This window comes from Equus quagga, chromosome 3, assembly GCF_021613505.1.
Source record: "Equus quagga isolate Etosha38 chromosome 3, UCLA_HA_Equagga_1.0, whole genome shotgun sequence".
NCBI classification, from domain to species: Eukaryota; Metazoa; Chordata; class Mammalia; order Perissodactyla; family Equidae; genus Equus; species Equus quagga.
Window position 1 is genome coordinate 19816996 of NC_060269.1, and position 19963 is coordinate 19836958.

General features: G+C 35.1%; 1 protein-coding gene across 2 annotated transcripts in view; it reads left to right on the forward strand.

Moving 5' to 3' along the window:
* Window positions 1-14917, forward strand: part of ABHD18 (abhydrolase domain containing 18) — a 37629-nt gene extending 22712 nt beyond the window's left edge. For both annotated transcript variants that reach the window (XM_046656798.1, XM_046656799.1), the window contains exons 7-13: window positions 1654-1681; window positions 5274-5412; window positions 7370-7459; window positions 8126-8227; window positions 8904-9282; window positions 9719-9881; window positions 12582-14917. In XM_046656798.1, coding sequence (XP_046512754.1) covers window positions 1654-1681; window positions 5274-5412; window positions 7370-7459; window positions 8126-8227; window positions 8904-9282; window positions 9719-9881; window positions 12582-12633 — 953 coding nt within the window. In that variant the 3' untranslated portion in view covers window positions 12634-14917. The remainder of the gene's footprint in view (window positions 1-1653; window positions 1682-5273; window positions 5413-7369; window positions 7460-8125; window positions 8228-8903; window positions 9283-9718; window positions 9882-12581) is intronic.
* The last annotated feature ends 5046 nt before the right edge of the window (window positions 14918-19963 follow it).

A 19963-nucleotide genomic window follows, 5' to 3' on the forward strand; every position in this document is an offset into this window, starting at 1 on the left:
TGCACAGATATAAAGAAATATTCAACGTTGCTGGTAATAAGAGAAATGTAAAGTTAAAGCAACAATTACTGAAGATTTAAAAAATAAAACACAATAGTCATTGAGGCTGTTGTGAAATGGCCTCATCTTATTACTGATGACTGTGAAATCAGTTTAACCCTTTGGGAAAGCATTTTTATCATATGTATCAGGAGCCTTAAAAAATCCCATATCCTGGGGCCGGCCTGGTGGCACAGCAGTTAAGTGCACACGTTCCACTTGCGTGGCCCGGGGTTTGCCGGTTCGGATCTCAGGTGCAGACATGGCACCACTTGGCAAAAGCCATGCTGTGGTAGGCATCCCACGTATAAAGTAGAGGAAGATGGGCATGGATGTTAGCTCAGGGCCAGTCTTCCTCAGCAAAAAGAGGAGGATTGGCAGTAGTTAGTTCAGGGCTAATCTTCCTCAATAAAAAAAAGTCACATTTAAAAAAAAAATCTCATATCCCTTGACAGAGTGATTTGGGGAATTTTATTTACTTATTCTGGGAAATTTAGTCCAAGGATAAAATGCTAAGAAAAGAAAAAATGATAGAAAAGGAAACAGATGTTTTATAGCTTTATAGTAGTAAAACATTAGAAATATCTTGAATGTCTAACAATAGAAAAATGGTTGAGTAAATTGTGGTTCATAATACAGTCATGCACAGCATAACGATATTTCAGTCAATGACAGACCACATATGTGATGGTGGTGCCATAAGATTAGTACCATATAGCCTAGGTGTGTAGTAGGCTATACCATTTAGGTTTGTGCGAGTGCACTCTATGATGTTCCCAACGATGAAATCACCTAAGGTCACATTTCTCAGAATGTATCCCTGTCATTAAGTGATGCATGACTGTATTGGAATATTATGCAATTTGTTGTGTTATGTTTATTGCTCTACCACTTACTACCTGTATAACCTTGGCCTGTTACTTAACCTTTTAGTATCTCATTTTTTTCATTGGTAAATGCAAATAATCTCTTAGGTTATTCAGAGTATTAAATAGTTAATACTGTCTAGGGTACTGCCTGGTGAATAACAAGCATTCAGTAAACTTTAAAAGTTTATTATTATTAAAAAGTTTACAATAATGTATGAAAGTATTTATAATGCAAAAATTGGATATAAAAGTCTAGGTATGACATAGTTATGCAAAAAACCTAAAAATGGAAAGTCCATTAGAAAGCTGTGCATAAAGAAAAATACTGGAAAGAAATATACCAAAATATTAATATGGTTATCTGTACATAAAGTAGTTTTTCTTCTAATATGCTTTTCTGTATTTTCTATAATAAACATATAAATGTAAAGAAACCAATCAACTGCATTTTAAAATTAAATTGAAAATTGCACAACCCTGTGACTATACTAAAAACATTAAATTGTACACTTTAAATGTGTATTGTATGGTATGTGATTATATCTCAATGAAGCTGTTCAAAAAAAGAAAAAAATTAAGTTGAAAAACCTAAGAATTTCTAAACAGCCTATTTGAGATAACTAGAAAATAGTTATTTCAGTATTAAATTGTCTTCAAATTTAACTACTTTGGTTAAGTTAATGTATTTTTAGACACAGAGTATATTTAATTATTTTAAAACTTTCTCTTTGACCCACCTTCTTAAATGGCTGCAGGAAACCCAAGGACCAAGTGTAAGTATGTGTCACCTTCATTTTTATACCAAATTTTCAGCAATATTAAAATTTTGGTAAGCATTTCTAAGTTTAATATCCAAGTGTTATTGGGGGAAGAAATTCTGTTATAAAACTGTAGTAGGAATGTTGACTTAAATTTTTATTTTAAGCTTTTTGTATTTTCTTTTTTTTCTTTCTTCCTTTTTTTTTCTGAGGGAGATTCACCCTGAGCTAACAACTGTTGCCAATCTTTCTCTTTTTGCTTGAGGAATATTGTCCCTGAGCTAACATCTGTGCTAATTTTCCTCTGTTTTGTATGTGGGTCACTGCCACAGCATGGCTGCCAGTGAGTTGTGTAGGCCTGCGCCCAGGAACTGAACCCAGGCTGCTGAAGTGGAGCTCACTGAACTTAACCACTAGGCCACTGGGCTAGCCTCAAGCTTTTTGTATTTTAAATGTCTGATAAACAGATAAATAAATTTAAATAGGCTAGCTGAAGACATATTTTATTTGTAAAACTATAACTGAAGAAAATTTTTTCCTTTTTAAAGTACATTTACTTTGTGAAATTAAGCAATACTCTTTTTATTCTTGCAATGCATAGTATAGATAATCTGAAGATAAACTTCCTCTTTCTGGGCTTTTAAAATGATGAACTTTGAAGGCATTTTTTTTGCATTTCCATAATCTGTGTTGTGTTTGGTTTGAGTTCATTCAGTAAATATTTGACTCTAGACACTGGGAAGACAGCAACAATAAGACAAGGCCCTTACTTTCATAGAGTTTGTATTCTAGTATAGGAGATAGATAAAAATAAATAAGATAATTTTAGATATTTATCAATACCATGATAAAAATAAAGCGAGGCAATGGGATAAAGAGTAATAGAGGGCAGGGGGGCCGGCCCACTGGCGCAGCAGTTAAGTTCGCACGTTCTGCTTCTCCGTAGCCTAGGGTTCACCGGTTCGGATCCCAGGTGCGGACATGGCACTGCTTGGCAAAAGCCATGCTGTGGTAGGCGTCCCACGTATAAAGTAGAGGAAAATGGGCATGGATATTAGCTCAGAGCCAGTCTTCCTCAGCAAAAAGAGGAGGATTGGCAGTAGTTAGCTCAGGGCTAATCTTCCTCAAAACAAAGAAAAAAAAACGTAATACAGGGCAGATGCAGGGTTGGAGCAGTGTTAGATATGAGGACATGATATAATGAGAAAGAGCCACCAAAGTGAAGACCTGGAGGAAGATCAGCCTTAGTGAAGGAAGAATAAATGAAAAAGCCCGACGTAAGCACCAGGTGTGAGAGTAGGACAAGACGAGATCAGAAAGTAGGAGATTACAAAGAGCCACCATGCTTTGAATTTTACTGTAAGTGCAGTGGACAACCACTGGGGGATTTTAAGCACAGGAGTGATCTGATTTAATGTTTTTCAAGGCTTGTTTTGGCTTACTGGGGCAAGAGTAGCAGCGGAGAAATCAAATAGGAAGCTATTGCAATAATGCAGGGAAAAAAAGAGCGACTTTAAGGTGGGGGCAGTGGAGATGGAAGGAAGTTACAATGGATTTGAGATATAATTTAGAAGTTGAAATGATAAGACTTTTTGTTAAAATCGACATTGTTGGTAGGAAATCAAAAGTTCTGACTTGGACATGTTAAATTTGTGATGTCTGTTAGACCTGCAAGTGAAGAAGTTAAGTAAGGAGTTGGAAAATGCTGGAAAGGTAGATTTAGAAGTGACATGTTCTCTACGGTCATGATGAAAGTGGGGTGCGGTGGGGGCAAACCTATATCCTATGAAAGATAGTTTATAATAAACTTGGTGAAACCTTGTGAAAAATTAAAGTCCAAGCTAAATAGTTGAAGAATTTTTACTCTAGAACCAAGCTCTGAATTCAGAACTAGGTGTGTCATTTTTACCCTGTCTATAGGTGATTAAAAACCAAAGAGTTTGAGGTGTGGGAGGCAGCATGGGTTTAGTAGGAAGACTCTGACTTTGGAGTCATACAGACATAGGTTGGAACTGTAACTTGCCATTTACTAAGTGTATGACCTGGGCCTCTTCAATAATAGGTACCGCATTATAAGAGTGACTACTATATAACTTCTTCCATGCAGAATTGTTGTGAGAATTATAATGTTTATGAAATATCCTATCACATATTATGTACCCAAGAAATAAAATAATGCTCCAATATATTCGATTTTTCTCACATAATTCATCATCAGTAAGAAATGGCTTGCAATTTAAATAATAATTCTCTGTCTCTCTCTTTTTTAAAGCCATCTTAAGCCTATTTTCATCAAACGTGCTTAAACAATTTGAGACAGGGTCCATCATTATAAATAACCACTGTCCCAGAACCTCACATCAGTAACTTCTATATAAAGGAGCAAACTGAGGTGAACCTAAGAACTCAAACTTCCGTACCAGGCCAAAATAAATAATCAGGGGAATTATGTGATCATAAAGAGAAAATTAGAATGAGGACAGGAAACAAATATAAGGATAAATGGGCTGTTTTTTTTTAATGAAGCCATGAGCATGATCTATTTTGAGAAATGATAGCATAGTTTCCATAAAGAGAAACCCTGCCTTAAGGACCTAGAACTCTGAGAGGTTGTGGTAGGACCCTGGACATAGCTCTTTTGGAGCCAGAATTCTGTTCTTCACAACTTGGCATTCCTATGGCACCTGGTTCTTTGCACATAATTATTCCATGTAGGCATATAATAAATAACCATTGATAAAATGAATTTTTTACACTTTGACAAAGTTTCATCCAGTATGATGGTTGTATTCATGCAATTATTATGTGAGTATGTCTTTATATGAATTAAATTTTGAAAAATAGATTCTAGCTTGGTCCCTTTAGTAATAAATATTATTTTTTACCATTATCTAGGAGCGCTTCTGGGATCAAAAAGATGTATTTAAGTACATCTTTATAAGGAAATGTACTTAAATGTAAAATCAGTTTCTAAAAACAAAAAATTCCAGTTGAATTGGTCTTTATTTAAATTAATCAAAATGTTGAATAAAATAATTATTTTCCAATATTTTATTTTATTCATAAATTGTGTATTTTGTGAAAGTAAGCAATATACTTAAGATTTCAGTAATACATGAGCATAGTATTAGGTTAAATTCTTTTACATTGCTTTTAAAAAATTTTTAGGCTTTAAATTCTATGGTAACAGTTTCTTTCTATGGGGGGACAACTATAAATTTGTCTTTCCTTATATCAATGGTGGTGATTTAAAACTAAAAATTTGCAGTATAAAAATACTATGTTCTCATAAATATTTTAAGTTTTTTTTCACTGCTATCAAATAAATAAGATATTCTTTTCTGGACTTTAAAATAGTTAAATAGTTGAAATTCAATGAAGATTATATGCTTTAAAGCAGATGTAACTTTTTAAAAATAAGTTTTAGGTGATTAATATGTAGAACAATGTTAGCAGCCCTTTAATTCCATTAGTTTATTCCAGTTTTACTTAGCTATCTGGTTCTTTAAAAGAAAAACATCAAGTCTGACTGCCTTTTGTAAATTTGCATATATTAAAATGTAAATACATAAAATAAGTAATTTTCTCTTTTGTTTTGTGAGGCTAGAAGATCCAGCTTAAAAAACGTATCTGACCTCTTTGTGATGGGAGGAGCTCTTGTTCTGGAATCTGCAGCGCTCTTGCACTGGCTAGAGAGGGAGGGTTATGGCCCTCTAGGAATGACTGGAATATCCATGGGAGGACATGTAAGCCTTTTCATTTCACCTGATATTTAATTGTGGTTATGTTTATAAGATCTGGGGAATCTAGTTACTTTAAAAATTCATTTTGGGTACAGAATTAATTTTACTTTTGGTGAAAGCAGAAATAGATTCTAAACTTACATTCCACTTATGAAGTGATGATATTTTTTTGTATGATTTGTGTAAACATTGATTGTATTACTTACTCCACAGTTATATCTCAGGTATTGGATTATATTTTTTAAAAGTTTATTATAAAACTTAACTTTTCAAGTCTCAAATATGAATGCCTTATTTTGCTGTTAAATTGGTGAAGATAGCTAATGTGGAAAATACTTTTCATTTATCTCTTATCGCTATCGCCACTATCACCAACCTATTCTACCTTTGTCTTCTAGAGTATACTAAAATGGCCTCCTAATTGGTTTCTCTGCTCTAGTCTTTTCTCTCATTAATCTTTTTCCTAACAGTTTTTCTCTACCCTATAATTAGAGTGATCTTCCCAAATCTGATCTCTGCTCTCTCCTGCTTAAAACCTGCCAGAGGCTTGCTGTTGCACTGGCTCTAGCTATGCTAGGTGTTGGCATCCTTCTAGTGCCCCCGCATTCCCTTTCACCTAGTCAAGTAACAGCTTGCCCTTCAGGTTCCAGTTTAGAGCTAACTTCCTATGAGAAGCTCTTCCTTACTCCCAGCCTTAAGCCAGACTATACTTCATCTCTCCTTAGTACTTATTTCACTGTACTATGACTACTTGTTCAGCAGTCTGTTTTCTCCATGAAGCAGTAGGTTCAGTGAGGGCCAGTAATATGCTCTGATTCATTACCTGGACATATTAGTCACTCAGTACATTAAAAAAAAATACATATATATATATAGTAGCAAAATATATATCATATACATATATATATATATATAGTTTTCTGTAAGTCATTTGAATTATAAAATTAAGTTGAAAAACTTACTTAAATTCAGAGCAACTATCAAAGAGTGAAACTGATAAAATTAGCTTCAAAAACTTACTCAAATTCAAAAAAACTACCAGACAGTGCAACTGAAGAGTGGAAAAGGATTTATTTTCCTACCTAGTAATATTTCCATTGTTATGACCTATGTTCAGGTCTTCTAACTTGGCCTTCTTATCATTTTAGCTTCCTTGAATCACTTCTTCACTTCAATGCCACTCCTTTGTTGAGGCCTCTTTATTAATTCCTCATTTTCTCCAGAACAAAGGGACCTCTAATCTGATCCTGATCAATCTTTCCAGCTCTTTCTGTCTCCCCAACCCTGTCGACCACATGTGCCCTATTGACCAGCCAAACTGAAGTATATTGGCTCCTCCTCCCCACCAGCCAATTGCTTTCTATCTTGCCTTTGATCATACTGTCTTTTCTATATGGAAGAGAAGACCTTATCTTTCATTTTCCCTGAAAGACTCAGCCTTCTCTGATTCCTCTAGCCACAAATAAACATTTCCCTTCTCTAAACACACACGTTACATTATTTTATATCAGTTGTATAACCTACTTTGTAGTTCACCAAATTCTTGGCATCTTTCCGTCACCCTCAGAGGTCTGCGATTTTATAGTTGTGATATTGCTGTACTGAGCTAGTCACTCAGGTAATGAGTGTGCTTAGCGTGCTGCCCCGCATCGACACCTCAGCATGTTTGCTCTGTATTTGCCCAGTAGAAGTAGCTCTCTGTGAAGAGTCTTGAGGTTACTTAAAATTTTCTAATATATTTTATTGCTTTCTAAGGGGGAAGTTCTATGTCATTGTTTAATTTATGATTTGGGGAGTTTAAGAGGTTGTTAGACATTCTCATGAGTGTTTAGAGACTTTGTGTTCATCTCTTATCTCAACAACTACTATACAAACTACTACATTTATTAAATACTTTGCGTTTTAATGAATAGAAACTTTAAACAGCAGCTCTCTAACTGACTGTGTCAACATGTTACAGATGGCTTCCTTAGCGGTATCCAACTGGCCTAAGCCCATGCCATTGATTCCATGTCTGTCGTGGTCCACAGCATCTGGGGTCTTCACTACGGTAATTTAATTGCAATTAATACATACAGAGCTATATATAATTAAAAGTAATTTGGGGGGAGGGTTTCCAAAACCACCCCCAGGTTTGGTGATTCACTTAGAAGAAATCACAGGACTCACCAAATAGTTGTCCTCATGACGAAAACATATTACAGCAAAAGGATACAATGCAAAATCAGCAAAGGTAAAAGGTGCATGGGGCAAAGTTTAGAGGAAACCAGGCACAAGCTTTCAGTGGAGTTTCACAGGAGGTGTTTAATTCCTCCAGCAATGAGTTGTGACACTATATGTGAAGTGTTGTCCATCAGTGAAACTCTTTTGAGCCTAGGAGCCCAGGGTTTTATGAGAGTCACTCACTTAGGCACCCTCTGCCTAGCATGTACCAAAATTCCAGAAGGAAAGCAGGTGTTCAGCAGAAGTGACATTGTTTGTACAGGCAATTTAGGCAGAGTGACCTACTTTATCATTTAGGAAGTTTTATATCAGAGTAAAGAACTAGTCAAGATTCCAGACACTAGTTGAGGGCCAGTCTTACAAGCAGAACTTTCTAAAGATAGGAAATCTCAAGCCTGCTATGTTAACTCTTTTCTGCACAGTAATAATAATAAAATTATTGGACAAAATGCTTTACGGTGTGATTTGATCTTAATTTGATTCATTATTTCAGGGCGTGCTGAGTAAATCAATTAATTGGAGGGAGCTGGAAAAGCAGTATTATACACAGACAGTTTATGAGGAAGAAATTATTCACATGCTTGAATATTGTGGAGTAAGTATTGTTAATTTCTGCATCACACTGGGGAAAAAAGTTGTGTTTAATGATTCAAATTTTTTAAAAATTGCAGATATTTTAAAAAGCAGTACTATTTTTTACTTTTTAAAATTCTTCTTTTTAAGATAAAATAAAAGTACAGAAAATCATGCAAAGCAAATGAACGGTTTACTACATTTATTAAATCGCTAACGCATTTGTAATACATCAATAATAGAACTTGACCACCCAACCCAGAAACTACTTCCATGTGTCCTAATCAAAAGGCCCTCCTCCCCTACTGTTAGTTATCATTATCCTGACTATTAGACCAATTACTTCCTTCTGTCTTTAAAGTAATTTTATTGTCCAAACCTGCATCCCTAGACACTACAGTTCTTTTATTTGATGTGTCTTTTAAGTGTCTTTTAACCTATAAGTTCCCTTTGAGCCCTTTCTTTTCCTTATCATTTATATGTTGAAGAACTTGGGCTACTTACCTGTAGTTTCTCACAGTCTAGGTTTTTCTGATTGCATTGTCCTGGTACAGGTTAGCATGTTCCTCCTGCTGTATATTGCCTGCAAATGGGCAGCTAGGTCTGGAGACTTGATTAAACTCAGTTTTTATTTCTTTGGTAAGAGCATAGGAAGCATTTTATATTAAACGATGTTTCTTTTTTTTCCTTTTATTCAGACAGATTCTTTCAAAATGGGGAAAGAGTTCGTGAAACGCTTCCCAAGCAGTGCAGACAAGCTAACTAACCTTAATCTGGTGTCTAGAACTTTAAATTTAGATATGATGGACCAAGTTATGTCCCCAAAACCTGCTGAGTGCCATAAATCTAGTAAAACATCTATCAGTGCCACATCAGAAGGACTCTTGTTGCAAGATACCTCTAAGATGGAGTGCTTCAATCAAACACTTTCAACCAACAAAAGTAGTTATATGAGTTGCAATCCTCAGTCACACCACCTACTCAGTAAAGAACAAAGAAGAAACAATCTTCAGAAGGAATCTTTAATATTTATGAAAGGAGTCATGGATGAATGTACTCATGTAGCAAATTTTTCAGGTACTAATTTTTACATGAAATTGAGAATATTTGCTGATGTGTAAATATTTGTGAAATATTCTTGAGGATGGTTTACAAGATAATTTCATATTTTCAAGAGTATATTTATTTTTTGCTCCAGAATGTATTTTCCAAGGTAAGTCGGTTATTTAAATGTATATTTTATCCATGAAAATCTAAGACCATCTTATTAATTCATTTAAAAACATTGAATTTTTTAACTTCTTTAAAATATTCATCTTATTGTATTAGAGATATGATATTGTGGTATATTATAGTTGATTTTAATAATCTGAAAAGTTTTTGTTTGACAAATGTTTCACTTACTGCATTGTATGATGTATTTTATTTTCTAATACAATTAATAGTATTCATATAAAAATCTTAGAGCTTTTTAAAAGTATATGTGTTTCATTTTTAAAAATCCTATACCTAGTTCCAGTTGACCCAAGCCTCATTATAGTGGTGCAAGCCAAAGAAGATGCCTATATTCCACGAACAGGAGTTAGAAGTCTACAAGAAATTTGGCCTGGTTGTGAAATCCGATATCTAGAAGGGGGTCATATTAGTGCTTATCTTTTTAAACAAGGACTATTCAGGTAAGATGATTTGTCTAAGCATCTGTTTGTTTTTTTTGCTTCAACAAATATAAAAGATTGGGTCTTTTTATTGTACATTTTAGTCCTCTTATTTCCTCCCTCCTTCCCTCACTTCTCACATCGTGGTACTCTTTCCTATCTTGTCCCTTTATTTTCTTTTTCTTCTGGAGAACTAGGAAATCGTATATAATAGGTATGCTTTCCTGTGTGGTTTTACCCTCTTTAAAAATTAATGTCTAGGTATTTTAGGGTGTAGGGAGGAACAACAGGGTTTGCAAAACTTGCTGTGGTTCATCATGAGTTCTTCACTCCACTCTGATGTTTTTCTCTCAGAATGGCCTGAGCATCTGTGTATTAATCTAGCAGTGTTTTTCAGTATCAAGTGAATATTAAACCTTAAATGAGAAGTGAAATATTGGTTTTAATATTAATAACCATATATGACTCCAGTATTGGTTAGAACTTATAAAAACTTTTATGCTATAACTCTAGTTTTTTTTATATCCTGCATTATTTCTACTTTTATTCAAATTTTATGGTAAAAGGTATCATTGGCATATATTTATCATTAATGATTAAATAAATTAGATCACATAAAGTGCTTAGATCAGTGCCCTACGCATAAGTGTTCCAAAACTGCCAGCTGGATAGCTATATAATAGAAGAATTGTGTGTCTATATGTTTGACATGTTTTAGCTCTTTTTAGTCTAACAAATAATTCTTTGTATGTTATTACTTATTTAGTTCAACTTATAGACATCACCTTTTTGAGAGACAGACTAATTCTTTAAGTCTGTAATGTCTTGAAGCACGTAGTAAACCTTTTTTTATAATATGATCTTTTAAAAGCTATCCACTCAGCATTTGAGTTATAACAGTCACCTTGTTAGTTGGTGAATCAGCAGACCTACCCAATACTCAAGTGACCTTCGGGCACAGCAAAACTAAAACAAAAAACAAACAAAAATTCTGAGTACTTAGCGCTGCTAGGATTGCTCCAGAAGAGTCTAAAGTTCTGTTAGGCTGCTTTAGTAAATCAGAATCAGATTTCTTTTACTCTGGTATATCTAAGTGGGAGTGTAGCTGAGAGGCATTAGGAAGAATAGATATAAGCAAAGTCAGGTGTAAAAGTCAAAAATGCTAATTTGAAGGCTTCATTTGAGAAAGAGATGAATGTTAGTTATTACCATTTGCCAGGTACTAGAGCGATTGCTTCATATGTAATTGTCCCCTTTAAACAGAAATACGGGGAACAAAAAGATTAAATAACCTGCTCAGGTGGAGTCACTACTAAGCTATTTGGCCTCTCTTCGTCCCCACCAGTGACTTCAAAACCTAACAGAGTTTAGATGACACTGGGATAGTAGAATTTTAAAAAATTCAGTCTTTTCACTTACCAGATGTAAAACTAAAACAAGCCACTCCTTTATGTACTCTAATATTTTGTGTTGTTATTTAGAACTTATTGGTAATACAAGTGAATAAGAGACTATTGAGATGATTTAAAAGGCACACGTATACCTCTCCTAACCCTCTTCATACCACGTACACAAGCCCAGATTACCACTTTAGACATCAGCAGGTAAAAGAAATCCAGGTTCATTCTACCAGAGCAAGTACCCAGGACTAACTCTGGGGGAAAAAACTATCCAATGGACAGACACCTCAGGGCCCTCTCTCCCTCTCAGCTGCCCTCAAAACAAAATCTCTTTGTGTTTACACCAACACGCAAATGTCTGTCTGTGATTTGTTTCCCTTCTTATTGTTTGTTACATTTTACAAGGGACAAATTTTTGAGCCAAATGAATATAAGTGTGATGGAAAGCTGTGTCTTCCAGACATATTGGAAATCTTAATCTGCTAGCAGGCTGCCCGTTTTAAAGATAATTATAATATCTTTTTAAGGATGTGGGGAAATACTTAGTCAAACAAGTAGGATACAAAATTAATATGATCGCGTAGTAATTATTTATAGACATATGCATGTGAAAAAAAGCCAGGAAGAAATATATGAAAAGATTAATAGTAGATACCTTAGAGTGATGGGATTATGACTATTTTCCTTTCTATATTTTTGGATTTTCTGAATATTCTACAATGAAAATGTATTTTGCAATAGGAAAAAAACAAAGTAAGGTTTAAAAATAATATCTTATGGACCTGGGTCAGGTCAATTTGACTCTTCCGTCCCAATTAAAATATTAAAATACCTAGTGAAGTTAATGTAGGAAACTAAGCATTTAGATTTTCAGTTGCTAGGAACATGTTTTTTGCAAACAAAAAGCATTTCTATCATAATCTATGAAATAACTTGAATACTACATTTTGAAAAGTTATGAAAAGTTAATTTTCAACAAGTGACTAAATAAAAAGAAACTATTTCCTTTTTCTTTTATTTTATATATTATACATATATATATATACATATTATATAAATTCTAGGGCACAAAAAAGTGCTTCACAGCAAAAGATGGTGCTTCTGAACCCATCATCAACCGGTTGGAAGCACGTTTGAGGTTTTCCGGTAGTGGTGAAGTTACATGGATCAAACACCCAGGCACCTGCCTCTTTCACAGCTGTTTGGAGAGGAGGTCAGGTTGCAAGGCACAGGTAATTTTGGAAATAACTTATAGGAAATGTACTGTCTGTCCCCCTTTTCTGCTAATTACTTGTAATTTTTCTTTCGTATTTAATTTTAGACGAGCCATCTATGATGCATTTGAACGCTTTCTCCATAAATATGCTAATTAGTTGGATCACTGTACGTAACCAGTGCGGCCATCATGTTTCTTACGAAAGGAGTTTCATCGTTTGATGATGTGAAGACCAAGCAGACAGCTCTGTAGATCAATTTAGTCTGGAATCCAGTGTCACAGATCAGTCAACTACAATCTTTAAATACCTTTCAATAACTTTAAACCAATATTTGGATGAAATAATGTTGAGGTATTTTGTTATTGTTTGTGGGAATCCCATATATTCGATATCTAGTCTGTTGTTACTATTTATGAAAACTTTAAATTTTTAATAATGAATAATTTATTAATTTAAAATAAATTTACTCATAGAAACCCTATTTGTTTTTAAAGAACTACTAAACTGAACTGTTTTTAATACATCAGCCTGTATTATAAATCCTTATATGATATTTCTACTATTGATTTGAGAAACATGTTTCTTTCTTTTATGGATCCATAGTGAATTTATAATCTTATTTTAACTTTAGTTTTCTGCCGTGGAAATACGTTTAATGTGTAAAATCAGTTTTAACTTTGAATTCTAAAAAATCCTGATTGCTTCATACTTAAGTACTTTTAATAATTAAAATGAATGTGGGAATGCAGATGAGATGCATAAGACGTGGCTAAACTTCAAAGCTTTGCCAAATATTAGGTTAGAAAAAAATGCCACACATATTTCTCCTACTTACAAAGTTTCAATCCATGAAAAATGGAAATAATGAAAGACTTATTGCATTAATTGATAGATACTGTGTCTTAACATTTTCTTGTACATCTACTCTGGGTTTGCTAAATTAGGTCAAGTACTTAACAACTTTGGCTTTTTAATTCCAGAAGTTAATGGCCACAAATGTCCCATATAAACTTTGTTTTACAGAAAAGATATAATAACTACTGACTTTTTAAATTGCATGATTATATGGCTAGATTTGGTGCTTTGTTTTTATGTTAAACTCTCAAGCTGAGAGCAAAAATGTTTTCAAAAGTAGAAAATATTTTTGGGTATTGTGTCAAGGTTTGGGATAAACATATTTGAGTTTTATTTATTTGAAATCTGTGTTACCAATGGATTATTTTAAAATATGTATTCCTAGTCTAGTAAGGATATTTGAATTATAATGTACCTTTGTAGCCTTTTTAAAGGCTATTTTATTTGTCTCTCTAATGCCTCCACCACCTTAATTTTTAAAAACTATTAATGTGAAGTCATTGATAGCATACAAAGTCGTCAATTCTGTAAAACTCCTTTGGCATAACAAACCAACATAGTTACAGCCATTGGAGCTATAGCAATTTTACATGTTCAGACTATAATCTTTACTTTTCACACAAACTATGAAACGTAGTAAAGTTCTTCAACAAAAGACCCTTTAAAAATAAAGTTTATTGTCAACTGAGTTACAAGTAGTTTCCTATGTATGTAGTGAGGCAAATGATTGAATGCTTTCTGAACAATGACTTTAGTAAAACCAATACTTTATTTTTCTATAAATATTTCTAACTAAGCAATAATGTACTATGGTGTGTGACTTTCTATTTGTAAAAGAATGAAATTTCATTTTAATGAACTCTTAGGCATAACTAATTTTTCCCAAACAAATGTGAAAGAAGATATTTTAAAAATTTCATCTCTTAACCAAATGTTTTAAGAATATATCCATGCAAGTACTTAAATTGATTGGTTCAAAGTGCAAAATACTTTTTCTTAAAGTTCTTTTAATCCACTCCCTCCAAAATAGTGGCTTGAGCTTTAAAAAAAAGTAGATAGTTGGATGGATGGATGGATGGAGACAACAAACATATTCAGAGAAGTGCTTCTGCCATTTTGAGGATTGGGTACAGAAATTCATTTAGGCCAGAGTTACAAACTGGCTGTTGAAACAGGCCAGCTTGGCCCATAGTTATTTTATTTGGTGTGCATAATACTTCAAAATATTTTGAATTTGTAAAGTGTTTAGATTGGGCATGCATTCACCAGTTTGCCACAGTCCACTGGACTTTCTCTTGCACCAGACTACTTCACTATTTTGTGTTTCCTACCTAGCAGTGAAGACATCTGAGTTTGAGACCCCTGATTTAGATCTGTGGTTAGAAGAAGTTTCTGAATTTCATGATTTGCTGTTGTAATTACTATTAAATCATTTTAACATAGGCATTTTAGATTGTTTCTTATGAATGTAATCTTTTAACGTGGTGCTTTCTCTTGTAAAGAATATTGAATTGTTAAGACTGTAACGAAAATTTTTAAAATGATTTCCAAATATTTTATACTTCACAATAAAAATCTATTTTAAAAGTTAATTATTTTTATTTTCAAGAGGTATCATTCTAAATACAGAAAACACGTCACATTTGACTAATGTATCCAAACTTGAACTGAGTATGTGTTCCTCCTTAGTTATATTATGACCCAAACAAGGTAAGGCAGAAATAAGCAAGGGCAGCTCTAGCAGAACAGTATTCAGTATTTACAACAAGGGCAGATTTCCCCCAAATATGTATGATCTCAGGGAAGCCAGCACTCTGACAAACTAGTTATCTGAATGTTGTATAACTTACTATTGGGTATGTTTACATTTATACTAGTAAATGTACTGCAAACAATTAAAATCTAGAGATAAGAACTCAGCTATATAGGACTCAGCCGGACTGGGAATGGGGGTTCTGGGCAGAGGCTGCTATAGAAACTGGGTTTAGAAATACTGTAAGGAAAGGTTATGGCAGATGAAACCAAGGGAAAAGAGGTATATTTTGACCATTTTGCAGGAGTAGAGGAATATTCTTATAGGCAGGAGCCTAGAGAACCAATGATTGCATGAAGGACTTTGAAAACAGTTTTAACTAGAAAATGTTGGGCCAAAACCCCAAAAAGATTTTCGTTTGGACCAAGAGAACTAATGTGCAGATTCACCAGATTGTGTTAATTAAAAGAAAATGTAAACAATCATAAAAAGTCTAACCTGTGTATAAACCTGTGATTAACTGACGTAAAACTATTTTCGTATATACAGCACCTGGACAATTCCACAAAGAAATCAAGATGTTGTACCCTAGCACTTTGCTACCCAAAGTGTGCTCAGTAGATTGGCAGCATCCTCTGGGAGCTTATTAGAAATTCAGTCTCAGGTGCCATATCTAACTTACTGAGTCAGAATTTGCATTTGAACAAGATCTTCAAATGGTTCAAATATATATTATATTTTGAAAAACATCCTTCTAGAGTCTGGTTCTCAAATTAACCTGCACTGGAATCACCTGGAGCCTGGTTAAAACACCGATTTCTTGGGGCTGGTTTGGTGGTGTGGTTAAATTCATGTGCTTTGCTTCAGTGGCCAGAGTTCACAGGTTCGGATCCCAGGCACAGACCTACATACCACTCATCAAGCCATGCTGCGGTGGTATCCCATATGCAAAATAGAGGAAGATTGGCACAGATGTTAGCTCAGTGACATTCTCCCTCCAGCAAAAAGAGGAAGATTGGCAACAGATGTTAGCTCAGGGCCAATCTTCCTCACCAAAAAAACCAAAAAAATCCCCACTGATTTCTAGACCCTACTGCCCAAATTTTCTGATTCAATAAGGCTATGGCAGGGCTGGGGAATGTGTGTTTCTAACAAGTTTCCTAGGATGCTGATTCTGTCTGTCCAGGGATTACACTTTAGGAACCTAAGAGCCCTGGCTCTAATTGGATCTCAGGCCTGGCTGCACATTAGAATCACCTGGGGAGTTTTAAAAGCATAGCTAAAGACACCTCTCCCCAGAGATTCAGATTGCATTGGCTTGAGGTGGGTATTTTTAAACCTCCCCTGGTAATTCTAGTTTGCAGCCAGGCTTAAGAACCATGTGCTTTAAAGGACTCAAGGGAAAAGGAACAGCTGCTGAAGGAAAGGATGTAAAGTCATTAAATCAGCATAGATTTTAGGAAAGAATTCCTGATATTCTGGGTGTTATCAGCACCCAAGAAGTATTAAAGTAGCCAAGAGGGCTTGTGTTCCTTTTGCTTCTATTTTCTTATGGGTAGATGTGTGTTAGAGCAGAATGAGATGGGGTGAATTTAGGCACTTGTATGCAGCAGAACTTCTTCAAATCTTCTGCTTCTTTAACTCATCTCTCCGACTGAAAGCAGAGACAAGTATGAGCAAAGAAGAATTACTAACCTCTTTGCTTTATTTTCTTCAACCATAAAGATTACATCTTTTCTTAATCTCATGACATTGCTTTTAAAAATGCAGATATGATGGCTCTTTGAAAAGTTAAAGCATTTCTTTGCTTTCACTTCCAGAGCAGTTACTCCTCAAGAATTTTGGATCCATTTCAGTGACCAAAATATATGCCTTTATTATTGTATGTTTTAGAGACAATTGTTACCAACTCAAAGAACTTTGATCTATCTCCCTTGTCCTGTAGATGACATCTGACTTTAAGTCCTTACACTTGGGCAAAAGACAATTAACTGATTCTGCTCTCAGTTTTTACCCAAGCTCAACTATAAGCCTACAGCAGCAACTTCACCTGCTAAGCATTCTTCTCTCTCTGAACTAACTCCCCAAGACGAAACTCATACAAAAGGCCAATTGGCTAATTGATAGACAGTGACAACATGAAACGTGAATGTATTTTCTACTTGGAAATATAAATGTACATTATTTCACTGGCTTCCTTCTAGATATCACTTTATAGCAATGTATCTTAGATTGTAAAGTGGGAGAAAATGTATTAATTGGCAATCTGAGAGATGCATTGGAAAGCCCTTTTGAGTAATATAATCTACCTGAGAGGAGATATGTTTGCTGTCACTTGCACAACTGTACCATTAGGACTATGTGGTGTTTGCTGTTATTTCCACTTTAGGGTCATGTCTTTAATTCACTCTTTGGTATTTCCAAAATAGATGAACATTATGGATGCTGGTCTGGTAACTTTGCTCTGTGTCCTGACAGCTGCCAGTTCTCCAGGATTTCATATCAGAAAGTAGGCAGTCAAGTCCCTTCTGGGACCAAATTCTGGAGGAGACAGGAGGAAAAGACTGACCAGATACACATTTCTTTTTAAATGTATTTTTTTTTAAAAAAAAGAACTGCACAAGTCCTGATTGTATTTCAAGAGGACAGGGACCATAATGATTATCATACTCCCAAACCAAACGTTGCAACCTCATAGGCACCAGATAGATGGATTTCCATATATTGCATTTAAGTCCACTCATTTCTTGATTCATTTATTCATTCAGGAGCCGGCCCAGTGGTGCAGTGATTAAGTTTGCACACTCCACTTCAGTGGTCTGGGGTTCGCCAGTTTGGATCTCAGGTGTGGACCAATGCACCACTTATCAAGCCATGCTGTGGCAGGCGTCCCACATATGAAAAACAGAGGAAGAGGGGCATGGATGTTAGCTCAGGGCAAATGTTCCACAGCTAAAAAAAGAGGAGAATTGGTGGTAGATGTTAGCTCAAGGCTAATCTTCCTGCGGCACCAAGTAGTGGCCCTAGCTTGGTCCAGCAAGGAAGCCCCGCCTGCAAAGCACAGTCCACACAAGTACCTGAACACATCCCCAGCTGTGGCAAGCAACCATAATACCCCCACAGGTTCCAAGAGAGGGATGGGGCCAGAAACTCTGCTCCGGCTTCCCCCTAGCAGTAACAGGTGGAATCTGCAACCTAATAATGACACAAATGCCCTGAAAAAATATTAGGTCATGAAACACCATGAGAAACTGCAGCAACAATTCAGGCCAGAAGGAAAATGCAATCCCACAGAAACCAACCCTGAAGACGTAGCAATTTACAACCTAAATGACAGGGAATCCAAAATACTGTCATAAAGAAACTCAGTGACTTAAAAGAAAACATGGAAAGACAGTTCAAGGAGCTCAGCAATAAAATGAATCTCTTCACCACAGAGACTGAAACGATAAAAAATATCAAGCAGAAATTCTGGATATGAAAAACAATTAATAAAATACAAAATAATCTAGAAGCCTTAAGAAATAGAGCTGATGTTATGGAGGAAACAATTAGTGACTTAGAGGATAAAAATATAGACAATTCTACAGGTGGAGGAGAAGACAGAACTAAGATTTTTTAAAAATGAAGAAATTCTTCGCAAAATATCTGACTCGATTAGGAAAAGCAACATAAGGATTATAGGTATTCCAGAGGGAGAAGGGAGGGAGAAAGGAGCAGAGAGCTCATTCAAAGAAATAATAGCTGGAAACTTCCCAAACATGGGGATGGTTCTGTACTTACAAATACATGAAGCTAATAGATCGCTTAATTACAGCAATACTAAAAGACCTCCAAGGCATATAATAGTAAAAATGGCAAAAGTCGATGACAAAGAAAAAATATGAGGAGCAGCAAGGCAAAAGAAAATAAACTACAAAGGAAACCCCATCAGGCTTTCAGTGGATTTCTCAGCAGAAACCCTACAGGCTAGGAGAGAATGGAATGATATATTCAAAACACTGATAGACAAAAACTTTCAGCCAAAATACTCTGTCCAGTGAAACTTCCCTTCAGATGTGATGGAGAAGTAAAAGCTTTTCCCCTACAAGAAATAACTAAAGATGCCCTCACTGAGAACAAAAAGGCAAAGGTCTACAAAGCTCTGAGCAAGGAGATAAATAGACAGACATGATCAGAAGCCTGCAAATTTCTACCAGAACAGGGAAGCAAAGACTCAATTACAACTTAAAAGATAAAGGGGAAGAAAGCATCGAAAGTAATGGTAAATACTTCAACTTAATCACAAACTCACAACATTAAAAACAGAACAACTTGTATCAGCAATTACTCAGAAGGGGAGAGGAAAGGGAAGGAATCTGCTTAGGTTAATGAAAATAACAAGCCATGAGAAAATGGACTATCTCATCTACAAGATTTTCATACAATCCTCACGGTAACCACTAAACAAAAAATCAGAGCAGAGACACAATTCACAAAAGGAGAGAAAACTGAGAAAGGCCCCTAAGTAAACCACCAAAATGAACTGATAGTCAGAAACACATGGGATGAGAAACAAGGGAAATACAAAACAACCAGAAAATGAGTGAAAAAATGGCAGCATTAAGCCCTCATATATCAATAATCACTCTAAATGTAAATAGATTGAACTCTCCAATCAAAAGACACAGAGTGGCAGGATGGATTAAAAAACAAGACCCCAAAATATGCTGACTCCAGCAAACACATCTCAGTTCTAAAGACAAACATAGGCTTAAAGGGAAGGTATGGAAGACGATACTCCAAGTAAATGGTGAACAAAAGAAAGCAGGTGTTGCCATACTTATATCAGACAAAACAGACTTCAAGATAAAAAAGACAATGAGAGACAAAGAGGGA